The 13,565-nt window shown below is 35.6% G+C and overlaps 1 protein-coding gene across 4 annotated transcripts in view; it reads right to left on the bottom strand.

Annotated features, from left to right (window-relative positions):
• Nucleotides 1-13,565, bottom strand: part of TTC6 (tetratricopeptide repeat domain 6) — a 219,987-nt gene that overhangs the window by 9,232 nt on the left and 197,190 nt on the right. For all 4 annotated transcript variants that reach the window (XM_032871236.1, XM_032871237.1, XM_032871235.1 and 1 more), the window contains 2 exons: nt 3,051-3,261; nt 114-266 (listed from right to left, as the gene is read on the bottom strand). In XM_032871236.1, the coding sequence (XP_032727127.1) occupies nt 114-266; nt 3,051-3,261 (364 nt within the window). The remainder of the gene's footprint in view (nt 1-113; nt 267-3,050; nt 3,262-13,565) is intronic.

Here is a 13,565-nt window from a genome sequence, read left to right on the forward strand (position 1 = left end):
AAATATTATTTTCCCTACAAGTTACTTTAAAAAGTTACAGAGAACTTACATGATGCTATTCATTAATGGTGCTAATTGATGCTAATGATAATATCATCTAAAGGGATTTTTACCTTTATGGCAGCATTAATGTCTTGAATTGCAGCAAAATTATCACCCATCTGAAGACAGACCACGGCTCTTCCTTCATAAGCTAAATAGCTATTTGGATCAACTTCTATGGCAATGGTAAAGTGATTCCAAGCTTTCTGGAATTTTCCTTGGGCCTAGAAAAATTTTTCATTTACATAAAGTAGGAAATTGTCCATAACATGACAAATGTTTATGGTTCTAACCTAATCAAATAAAGCCTTTAGTAAGGGTAAATTTATATTGTGCTAAATCTAACCTATTTTAAACAAGGAAGTAGACTGTACTCTGAGTGCATTCAATTGACTAAATTACCTCTGAGTATTTATGCTAACATTTTAATTAATCAAAATAAAGCTAATTGTCAGAGTCATCTCTTATGCCAGTCTTGGACAACATAAAATCATGGCCACCATAAAGTCATGGCCACTATATGAAACACCAATGTTTCTGACAATCACCACCACAAAATTTACACTGAACTCCATGCACATAGGTAGAGATTGTATTTATTGCCTAGCATTGAATCTCCAGTTAAACATTTTATATACATATATAATGTTTATATATATATTGAATATAATAAAATAAATGTGTTTAATAAATAAGAGAAAAAATAATGGTGTAAAACCTATTTTGATAAACTGTACCAGCATCTGGAATTTTAGGGTACCTATACATAGTCCATGGAAAATGCATTTAAATCTGCCAAGTTTCTGTTTATACAAACCTTAGCACCAACTGGAAAACAAGAAAAAAGTTAGGAGAGGGGCACTGTTAATTGAAAGGTATCTGAGTATTTCCTAGAGAAGACCAGGTAGCAACTAAATACCTCATCAGTGTAAGGTAGTGAGTTGATAAGTGCACTGAGTCCAGAGTCTGTCCTTTATATGTATAGGCTAAAAATCCAACTTACCAGAATCTCAGAAGCTGAGAAGCTGAGTCACATTAACCAAACTGAGCCCAGTGACTCTTGCATAAAACTAGTAAGATAACTACACACTGTTCTTTAACTGGCAAATCTTCTCCCTCTGGGTGAATTACGTGAAAATCAACATTGCCATAAGAAATTCAGTGGAGAAACAAGGAATATAAGAATATTAAGCTGCAAACAGCCTCACAATATCTGTCATCTGTTCCTGAAATCCTGTTTGGCTAACCTCGATATCACTAGTGCGAGGCACATAGTAGGGAAATCTGTAAGAATTTGTTGAACAAATGGTTATTCTTTCCCTTGGGCAGAACTTGGATGAACCTCTCTAACTCTCTTTTCTCAGTCCTTTCTTTCCTGATTCAATCCTTCTTCCTACTGAGTGTTTCTCAGTCTTCTTTCAGGTTGATACATACCAAGTGACATCCTCATAAAACAAAAATATTTTGTCATTGCTTTGGTTAATTATACTGACATTTCTAACTGGCCTGCAAAGCCTTCACCTCCAGTCATTTTCTACTTTCTAGCCTGTCCTACAACACTCTCTTCTTGTCCATAACACTCCAACATTTGGGTCCTCTGTCCATTCGAATGGGTTGTTCACTGGGTCCTAGCTTCAACTCTTAAGTCTGACTTATTACCAGTCTTTCACACTCAATTTAAGTGTTAATTTCTCAAAAAGTTCTCTCTTCCCCTTAAACAAATCTAAGTTTCCTTGTTACAAGTTGTTCTAAAACCCATCCTTTTCCTTTGTATCACGAGTATAATTAAATAACTTCATATGATTGCTTGATACTCATCTCTCTACTAAGTAGTAAACCCTTTAAGAACCAAGTATATTTGGTTCACTGCTGTATCCCTAGGCCCCTATCTTAGGGGCTCAGTAAAATGCCTACTGAATGCAATGAATGATGATGTTAACACATTTCATTGGATTGCAGTTAGCTCTTACAGCTTTGGGAGTCATCCTGTCTCTTCCAATTGACTTTATAAATTTCTACTGTGATCCAATAATGGCTAATTTTATGCTTAAGTCTCAGAGGGCGATCAAATTGTTTCCCTTATTAATGAGTTCTTGGGCATACCTCACTATAACCACCAATTCTAAAAATCACCTCCAGTATTATTGGATCAGTCAAACTCATTTTCAAAGTTAAAAAAAAAATCAACTTTAATTGCAGATTATTAACAAAAATTTCTGCAGATTATGATAATTTGAGCACATTTTTTGCCTATTGTCTAAAATTTTAAATATTAAAAAAAGAAGAAGATTTAAAATTGTTCAGTTCCTCTTCATGGAAAATATAACACACTTAGCACTTTATTCCAAGAATGTCACTACAAATTTTATTAATGCAAATAGGTTGGTGAGTGCATGTGTCAGGTCAGAGTGTTCCAGAAATCACTCAGAGACCTACTTGGTAACAGAGTAATGCTCTCCCGTCTTGCTGAAAGGACAAACACCTGGTCTCTTGCCTTCCCAGGATAGGCTCCCTGCCATTTGGAAGATGACCTAAATCCCTGTACAGTCGTTGTCTGACCCAGTGCATGGCTAAAATCCACTTCAGAACTTTTGTACAGTGTTTATTCTCTCTAGCTTGTCATTAATTCAATAGGACAATACCTATGGGGCCCAAGTATAAGTTAGTGAAACAAATGTTAGCCACATTCTCACATGTGAAACTCATCAGGCAAATTTCAAAAGTTGTCTGTAAGTGTGGGGGTCAGATAAAGCATTAAGAAAACTCGGGTTCAGAGGGTCCACACTTCACTAGTAGTTCAGGTCCCTGGATGTGGTCCCCAGGCAGGCTCCCTCTAACTAATAAACCCTTTTGGAAGCTCTGATCTGGATACTGATAGTAAGGGAAAGGTAAAATGTACACAACCAAAGAAAGAATATATATCCCTATCACCACTAAAGGGCTAAATATAGTCTTTCTCTTGTCCAAAAGGTGTTTTTATGGGCTAATATATTGTTATATAACGTTACCTGCAAATTATAACCCAGGCTAATTCTGGCTTTTATATATGTTGGATTAATGTGCAGTGCTTTCAGAAAGTCCTTCTGTGCTTGGTTGGTGGCTTTCTCATGACCATATTCCATGTAAGAATTTCCCCGTCCAACATAAGCATCCAGAAAGCATGGATTAATTTTAAGAGCCCAAGTGAAGTAATCAACAGCTTCTTCAAACTCTTTATTTCTGAAAATAAATGAAAATATTGATCCTTTCTAGTGAATTTTCTAAGTACTTTTCTATACATAATTTATTCATGAAGATTTGCTTTGACCCTTATAAAAAAAAACTTTCATTTTTTTTATTATCCATCATAGGAAGTAAGTTCATATAACCTAAGAAAGTCTGACAGGGTCTTTGAAGATTTTGGTGACAGGAAAGAGGGAGGTAACACAATCTGCTGGGATGATATTTTAGAGTTCTTTTTTCAGAACTATAAATGTCTGAATAGCATTCATGAACTTATTTGATTGATGAAATATACTATTTAAATCAGAATAAGCTAAGTGCATTTATGTATTTAATATTTCCTTATACAATGAAAGGAACCAAATTTTTATCACATAGGAGGCCTTACTTCAGATCTTTTATAAAGGCAAACACTTTCTGTGGACACCAGGAAAGGAGAAAAGGAAAATGCATTTGATTTATTAAGTTACGAATAGATGTGACTAAATGATAACTCTATCTCTCATCCTTATTATTCTCTTGGGGGGTGAGGGCTAGAGAACAAATCAGTCATTTGCTCATGGCCAGAGAGAGTCACTTTTCCATCTTGTATGTGTATCTAATAATTACATTCAGTCTCAACTGACACGGAGAACATCTAGGATCTTTTTTAAAAACTAGAACGAGGGAGCTAACATTGAGTAACTGCTAACTTACCAGGTATTGTGCTAAATGCTTTACGGTAACTATGCTATTTCACTCAACCCCTCCACCAATTCCTAAGCTAGTCATACTTTTCTACACTTTATATATTAAAAGACAATGGCTCAGAAAATTTCGCACATAGAAAATAACATGGTAAACAGTGTAGGGAGGCTCAGCAGTGTACATATCTAAGATTCAGACTCGGGTCAACGATAACTCCAAACTTCACATTTTTCCACACAGTCATCTCTACCTCACATTCACCTTTGACATGACTGCAGTTAGTGCACAAGATTTTATATCTCAACAGTGTAGTCAGAAGGAAGGTGTGACGCTCAGACCTAAACCTGAATGCGCAAATTAATCCTAATTGTTCAAAGTTGTTATGAGAAACAAATGTGCATGTGTGAAAAACATTTAGTAAAGAAATGCTCAATAAAGATTATCATCTTTCTCCCACTCCCTTCATTACTTTCTCAAAAAGGCTTCAAAATTTAACAAGATACATCACTACTTTACTAATTTTTTCCTTTATAAAATACATGGAACCAAGGGAAACTGTTCTAGAGACTGTCATGTCCTAGATATTATTCAGGAATATTCCTTAAAATACTGTTTCCCAAACTTCAGCCCCTCCTTGGTGACAGTTGCCCTATATTCTACCTATACTATCATTTACTGAATATTTTTCTTTACATCAAATCACCATTTTACTTAACTCAGTCTATTTCAAAAAACAACAAAAAACAATTTCAATCCCATAAATATAAAATTATTTATTTCATACCATAAACAGAAAGCAACCATAAAAATAAACAAGTATTGGTGTTGGATACTACAGTAGTCTGCAGAAAAATGAACCTGAGGGCTGGACCATCTCTTAGAAAATGTTGGAAAGACAAAAAGACTAGCTTTTAGCTGAGACTTTCTCCTTGACAATTTCAGAAGGTTTGAGAAAGAACTCATTTTGAAATTGAAAAGCACTCTAATTTCTCACAATGTGATTGAATATTTTTAATGCCTGTCTAAGCCATGAAGAATAATTGAGGTACTTATGATATTTATTCCATGTTTTGGCAAACACTACCCAAAAGTGGGGCATCAAGTGTTCTGCCAGAAAACTGTACAAGAAACAGCAGTGAAATACCAGGAAAACTTGGCCTCTGATAATTCAGACAGGCAGAAAGTGAGCATTCATGTACATGAGCCAATTGTATCTGTTAAGTTCTCTGTGGATTGTTACTAAGAAAACATAGGTTTATTTCCCTCAGTAGCTTAGAGTGAAATTGTGCTTCTCTCCTGATAACTGGCACTAGTAGAGAGGTGAAAGTTCACTAAATAAGAGTAACAATGCCTGAGATTGTGCTCTGTTTACAGAGATCTTTTCCTCTGTACCTCTCAATCCCTTTCACCTATTTCTCTCATTACCCACCCCTGTCCTCACTGGCAGTCACCAACCTGTTCTCTGTATTTATGAGGATGCTTCTGTTTTTGTTTGCTCATTTGTCTTGTTTTTTCAATTTCCACGTTTAATTGAAATCATACCCTATTTGCCTTTCTCTGTCTGATCTATCGGACCTAGCATAAGATCCTCTAGGTCCATTTATGTTGTTGCAAATGGCAAGATCTTTTTTTTTTTTTTTTTTTTTTTTTTTTTTAGCTGAGTAATTCCATTGTGTTCATGCTTGTGCGTGTGTGTCTGTGTGTGTCTGGGTGTATGTATTGTATCTTTACCCATTCATCTACCCAAGGGCACTTGTGTTACTTCCATATCTTGACTATTATAAATAATGCCACAATAAACACATGGTTGCATAGATCTTTTCAAATTAGTGCTTTCATTTTCCTTGGGTAAAATAATGGAATTACTGGATCATACAGTATTTCTTTTTTAAAGGAAACTCCTTAATGTTTTCCACACTGGTTGTACCAGTTTACATTCCAACAGTGCATCAGAAGATTCCCTTTTCTCCACATCTTCACCAACACTTGTTATTTCTTGTTTTTTGGGTACCAGCTAAGATGACTGGTATGAGGTCATTTCTCCTTGTGGTTTTAATTTACATTTCTTTGATGATCAGTGATGCTGAGCATCTTTTCATGTACCTGTTGCCATCTGTATGTTTTCTTTGGGAAAACATCTATACCAGTTCTCTGCCCATTTTAATCCAGTTATTGGAGGGCTGGTGTTGAGTTGAATAAATTTTTTACATATTTTAGATATTAACCCCTTGTCAGATATATCATTTGCAAATACCTTCTCCCATTCAATAGGTTGTCTTTTCTTTTTGTTCATAGTTTCTTTTGTTGTGCAAAACTTTTTATTTTGGTGTATTCCCCATAGTTTGTTTCTGCCTTTGTTTCCCTTGCCTGAGGAGACATTTAAAAAAAAAAAAAAAAAGTCACAAGGCTGGTGTCCAGGAGATTATGGCTATGTTTTCTTTTGGGACTTTCATGGTTTCACATCTCACATTTAGGTTTTAATCTGTTTTGAGTTCCTTTTTGTGTATGTGTAATAACGTAGTCCAGTTTCATTCTTCTGCATGTAGCTGTCTAGTTTTTCCAACAGCATTTATGAGAATCTGTCTCAAAAACAGACTGTCTTTTCCCCCATTGTATATTCTTGCCTCTTTTGTGTAGATTAATTGATCATACAAACATGAATTTCTTTCTGGGTTCTCTATCCTGTTCCACTCATCTATGTGTCTACTTTTGTGATAGTACCATACTATTTTTATTACTACAGTTTTTTAGTATAGTTTGAAATCTGGGATGGTGATACCTCCGGCTTTGTTCCTGTTTCTCAAGATTACTTTGGATAACAAATTCTTTATCAAGAATAATTAGACAGCAGTGATTCTGTATAAAATGCATTTAGCTGATAGGTTGCTGTGCTCAGTATTTCTATCTATGGGTAGCCGCAAATTATTTACCTATCATGCATACCTACGGTGATTAAGTAAACTGAAATTTCCACAACAATCTCAAGTCTCTCATAGTTTTCTTATATATCATTGAAATGCTTCTAGTATATTGACATCCAACTGCATCATATCCACTGCCCCACTCATACCCAGAAGGAAATTAAAAATCTTTGTGAGTACATATACCAATATATGGCTTATAAAATACAGTATCACTTTTTGTATAAACTACTCAATTTTAAAAGAAAAAATAAGACAATAATTGAAGCTATTTTTCTATACCTATGTAGTTATCACGCCTATATATATTTTTTTTAATTTTAGTTAACCTACAGTGCAGTATTGTTTTCTGGAGTACAGTTCAGTAGTTCCTCACTTACATACAACACCCAGGGCTCATCATAATGAGTGCCCTCTTTAATACCCATCACCTATCTAGACCATCCTCCACCCACACCCCTCTATCAAGCCTCTATTTGTTCTCTATCATTAAGATTCACTTATGGTTTGTTTCCCTCTTACCTTTTTTCCATATGCTCATCTGCTTTATCTGTTTTGTTTCTTAAATTCCACATATGAATGAAAGCATATGGTATTTGTCTTTCTCTGAATTATTTTGCTTAGCTTAATACACTCTAGCACCATAAATGTTGTGCAAGTGGCAAGATTTCATCTTTTTTATGGCTGAGTAATATTCCTGTGTGTGTGTGTGTGTGTGTGTGTGTGTGTACACCACCTTTTCTTTATCCATTCATCAGTGGATGGACAAATGGACTCTCCATAGTTTAGCTATTGTTGATAATGCTGCTACAAAAATCAGGATGCATGTACCCCTTTGAGTCTGTATTTTTGTATCCTTTGGGTAAATATCTATTAGTGCAATTACTGGATCATAGGGTAGTTCTATTTTAACTTTTTGAGGAACCTTCATACTGTTCTCCAGAGTGGCTGCACCAGTTTGCATTCCCATCAACAGTTCAAGAGTGTTCCCCTTTCTCCACATCCTTGCAAAAATCTATTGTTTCTTGTGTCATTAATTTTAGCCTGACTGGTGTGAGGTGGTATCTTATCATGGTTTTGATTTGTATTTCCCTGATGATGAGTAATGTTGAGTATCTTCTCATGTGTCTGTTAACTATCTGGATGTCTGCTTTGAAAAGTGTCTATTCATGTCTTCCACCCATTTCTTAACTGGATTATTTGTTTTTTGGGTGTTGAGTTCAGTAAGTTCTTTACAGATTTTGGATACTAATCCTTTATCAGATATGTCATTTGAAAACATCTTCTCCCATTCCATAGGCTGACTTTTAGTTTTGTTGATTGTTTCCTTTGCTGTGCAGAAGATTTTAATCTTAATGAAATCCCAGTAGTTCATTTTTGCTTTTTTGTTTCCCTTGCCACCAGCAACATGTCTAGTAAGAAGTTGCTACAGCCAAGGTCAGAAAGATTTCTGCCTTTGTTCTTCTCTAGGATTTTGATGGATTCTTGTCTCACATTTTGGTCTTTTCTGCATTTTAAATTAATTTTTGTGTATGGTATAACAAACTGGTCTAGTTTCATTCTTCTGCATGTTGCTGTCCAGTTTTCCCAATACCATTTGTTGAAGAGACTGTCCTTTTTCCATTGGATAGTCTTACCTGTTTTGTCCAAGATTAGTTGACCATATAGTTATCTATTCTGTTCTATTGATCTATGTGTCTTTTTTTGTGCCAGTACCATACGGTCTTGATGATTACAGCTTTGTAATATAACTTGAAATCAAGAATTGTGATGATTCCAGTTTGTTTTTCTTTTTCAAAATTGCTTTGGCTATTCAGCATCCTGTGGTTCCATACAAATTTTAGGATTGTTTGTTCCAGCTCTGTGAAAAATGCTGGTGGCATTTTGAGAGATTACATTGAATGTGTAGATTGTTTTGGGTAGTATAGGCATTTTAACAATATTTGTTCTTCCAATCCATGAACATGGAATGCTTTTTCATTCCTTTTTGTCCTCTTCAATTTCCTTCATATGTGCTTTGTAGTTTTCAGAGTATAGATTTTTTACCTCTTTAGTTAGGCTTATTCCTAGGTATCTTAATGTTTTTGGTGCAATCGCAAATGGGACTGATTCCTTGATTCCTTTTTCTGCTGCTTTATTATTGGTGTATAAAAATGCAACTGATTTCAGTGCATTGATTTTATATCCTGTAACTTTGCTGAATTCATGTTTGAGTTCCAGCAATTTTGGGGTGGATTCATTTGGGTTTCCACACAAAGTATCATGCCATCACTGAAGAGTGAGAGTTTGACTACTTCTTTGCCAATTTAAATGCTTTGTATTTCCTTTTGTTGTCTGATTGCTGAGGCTAGTACTTCTAGTCTATATTGAACAATAATGGTAAGAGTGGGCATCTCTGTCATGTTCCTGATCTTAGGGGGAAAGTTTTCAGTTTTTCCCTATTGAGAATGATATTCGCTGTGGGTATTTTGTAGATGGCTCTTATGATACTGAGGTATGTTCCCTCTATCCCTACACTGTGGAGAGAGTTTTAATTGAGAGGATGCTGTATTTTGTTAAATGCTTTTTCTGCATCAATTGAGAAGATCATATGGTTCTTGTCCTTTATTTTTTTACTGTGATATACCACGTTGATTGATTTGCAAATGTTGAACCACCCTTGCTGTCCAGGGATAAATCCCACTTGGTCATGGTGAATAATCCTTTTCATGTCCTACTGGATCCTATTGGTTAGTATCCTGGTGAGTAATTTTGGTATCCATGTTCATCAGGAATATTAGTCTGTAATTCTCCTTTTTGCTGGGGTCTTTGTCTGGTTTTGGGATCAAGGTAATGCTGACCTCATAGAATGAATTTGGAAGTTTTCTTTCCATTTCTATTTTTGAAACAGCTTCAGAAGAATCCTATTAACTCTTCTTTAAATATTTGGTGGAATTCCCCAGGGAAGCCATCTCTCCTGGGACTCTTGTTTTTTGGGAGCTTTTGATTACTGCTACAATTTCTTTGGTGGTCATGGGTTTGTTCAGAGTTTCTATTTCTTCCTGTTTCAGTTTTGGTAGTTCATAAGTTTCCAAGAATGCATCCATTTCTTCCAGATTGACTAATTTATTGGCATATAGTTGTTCATAATATGTCCTTAAAATTGTATTTCCTTGGTGTTGGTCATGAACAGTAGACATGGTGTCAACTAGTTGTTTGTGCTGGTCCTCTAGGAGAGAGGTCTGTTGTGCTGATTCTCTGGCTGAATTGTTTCAGTGGAAATGTGCCTCCAGGGCACAGGGGTGGCGGGGGTGCTTGGTGTAAGGAGCTCCAGCCTCCTCTGGGTGGCATTGGTTTGCTCCCTGAAGGCTAATGGTGCTGTTGGGCAAGATGAGTATGGCGGTGCCCTGATCTTTAGCCTCCAAGCTGAAAGTCTGTGCCCCTACTTTTCAGTGCACCTTCATGCAATCAATCAACCCTCTTGTGTCCCCAGTTTCTCTCAGAACCCTGCATTCATTCTGCCTGTGTCCAAACTTCCACACTTCTGTGCCTGGGAACAGTGCAGCATGTTGGAGCCACCCATTCTTTCAACCCAGGGAATCTTCAGACCATGCTTTCAGTCCTGGGATTCTGCCCCACTTTGCCACCTGAACACCTTTAAGCCAGGCATGTTCTCCATGACAGCGGACTACTAAACATCCAGATTTTGCACTCCACGGCTTCTAATACTTTGTGGTAGCCTCTGTAAGTAGTCTCCCTCCCCACAAATATATCCACAGCCATATCTCCCCTAAGTCAACTCCACATCTCTTACTTTCCAAAGGTGGTCACTTTGCTACTTATAGACTTGCAGTTTTTGTCTTCACAGACCTCTGATTGATTTCTTGGATGTTCAGAATGACTTGATAACTATCTAGCTGTGTTCAAGGGATGAGAGAAGCTTCAGGTCACTCTTTTACTCTGCTATCTTAACTCCTCGATAAGCACTAAAGTTTAATGAGCACCTAATCTATTCAGACTAAGTAAATAATTATTAAACCCTAAAGTTAGAAAGAGACCTTGAAAGACACATAGCAACCTCTTCAAAGATGACAATGACAAAAATCAAGTCCAGGGGAGGTGACATTGCCAAAACCAGAGACTTCCCAGCCCCCTGTACAAATAGAAAGAAAGAAAGACAAACAGAAAGGCAACTTAGAAATAGCAGTCTCATTTTTTTGAATATGTAGATATCACACAAAATCCTAGATTGAAGCCTTTGTTAAATAATCACATGGCAGTTAAACAACAGAGGACGTGATCAAGTATCTAAAACAGGATACATATTCAGCCAAGACATAAATTATTAAGCATCAATTACAAATATAAAAATATCTAAAATTAGTTTTTTTAATAAAATGTGTTTTAATAAATATAAAATAAGATGATCACTGAGGAAGGTGCATGATTATCATTAGAGTGTCCATAACTATGGACCATGTGCTGAGTGTGCAGGCAAGGCCACAGACACAAAAGCCCACTGCATTTTCCAAATTAATCACATACGTGACCAGATGTGCCCTACTGAGTTGTACAAATAAATCATAAATACCTCCCAATACTAAAGAATGTGGCTTGCAGAGTCAAAGGTTCAAAAATACTTTATGCAAATATAAAAAGAGTAAAATAGACATTAAATAGACATTCTGGGATAAAAAGTGGCTAGGACATGTAACTGAGTAAATCAGGCTCTCCCTCTGTGGCATTTTTTTTTTTTTTAATCTGAAAGTGCCTTTCTCAAAGAGATCTAAAAATTAACTCTACCATAACACTCTTAGTGACCAAATTGGACAACAAGTAGGATATTCAGCCTAAGGAATGTTGTCTCCTAGCAACCACAAGAGTGAGAGCCAGATATATACAAAGGCATACTTCAAAAGTCTGCAACCCCATGAGTTCAAAGATCAAAGTCCTAAAATTTAAAGATTTATTCCTTTTTTTGAATTTTCCAAATGGGAAAACTTTTACTTTCCCCACTATAAGACATCAATAATGAATCTCAGTACTTAGAAACCAACCTGCTGTGGTATAAGCATATTATAACTTACCTTGAAAAACAAAAATACTTTTCCTGGAATAAATATAACCAATCACTAAACATTCCTTATTGCTAAATTCAGTAAAACTTAAAACACATGGAATTGGGACTGTGAGTTATCAGGGCTTTACTGTTGATTTAAATTCTACTTTTATTAAAGGACAATAGAGATTCCAGTCGGCTGATGAAAGTTGGGTTATTTGGAATTGCAAAGCAGTATCAGCTTAAGGAGTCTCTGCCATATAGACCCAGTGATTACATTTCATAAAAGAGCTCAGGAACTGACACAGAGAGAACTTTACTGTCTCTAATAGCTGCTAAACATAGGAATGAGGCTGAGAGAAATTTTGGAGTCTTTTTTTTTTTTTTTTTTTAATTTTAAGAGAATACAATGACCTCAGACATTTTTGGTCTGCACTCACCCACCAAAACAAACACGTCAGTCATCATTATTCCATCTCTTTTTAAGAATGACAATTACCTAAAGAGATGAATTGTACAAAGGTTCCTGGATTAACATAGACAATGGTGTGACTATGTTTTGCTTTCTATATAAAATTAAACGTCTGAGACTCATTTAGGCTTTTACCTCAATGACACCTTTTACAAGTACCAATTATTATATTACTATGTTCATAAAATTAAAAGTCTGACTCTCAAAGAAAAATGTAGCTGTACTATCTGTGTCCTAAAAGGGGGGGGGGGAAGAATGCTGATATCCTAAATAATTCAAACTATGTTTTATTCTCTAAACTAGATATTTACACAGCCTAGCGTACATAATTTATGAATATCCAAATTTCTCCTCCAATTAATTGCTGTTATTTCATGAAAAATAGTACTGTAAACTATTACTTAATCAAATATATCTCATCCTACCAAAAAATCTTCATGTGCTATATCTCTATGCTTTTTAAAGCAAAATGACCAGAAACTAAGTTTTAGATGCCAAATGTATATATAGAAACATAAACACTACTGTTAACAAAATCTATACTCTAATATTATGAGTAACTTTTAAACTGATTGTCATCTATATTTGAGCCTATTCTTTTCTCCCCTTCTATAACGTACTTTTTTTTTTTTTAAGTAGCCCCCAGTACAGCCCCCAACACAGGGCTCAAACTCATAAACCTGAGATCAAGACCTAAGCTGAGATCAAGAGTCAAGATGCTTAACTGATTGAGCCACCCAGGTGCTCCATTACTTATTTTTATAATAACCCCAGAAACAGGTAATAATGTTTTAAGTAATAAGTTTTTTAATAGATTTTCTTATATTTTGTGGATATTTACTGGTATTGTTGTAATTAGTTTTAGATTTAGGACTATGTTTTCTAAATGCAAATTTTTCTTGAAAATATGTTTTGAAATCATTCTCTCTTCCAGGAAACAGGCTTTATAAAAGTTAGTTCCATTTTATGAACAAAATTAATTAATTTTATTTTGTTCTTAGCTATTTCAAGCTATGCATGATTTTATCCTGTATATTACCAAGGTCCTTTCCAGTAAATGGGGTTGTATCAGATGGGTTTCCCAATGCCATGATGCAGGTATTTCTTGAAGACTTGGCTATAATGACACATTCAGGGGAGCTCCCCACTTCTCTACAGGGAATCTTTGTGTCTCTCCCCATTT

The sequence above is a fragment of the Lontra canadensis genome, unplaced genomic scaffold (assembly GCF_010015895.1).
Source record: "Lontra canadensis isolate GAN:19392208 unplaced genomic scaffold, GSC_riverotter_1.0 scaffold42, whole genome shotgun sequence".
Taxonomy (NCBI): Eukaryota; Metazoa; Chordata; class Mammalia; order Carnivora; family Mustelidae; genus Lontra; species Lontra canadensis.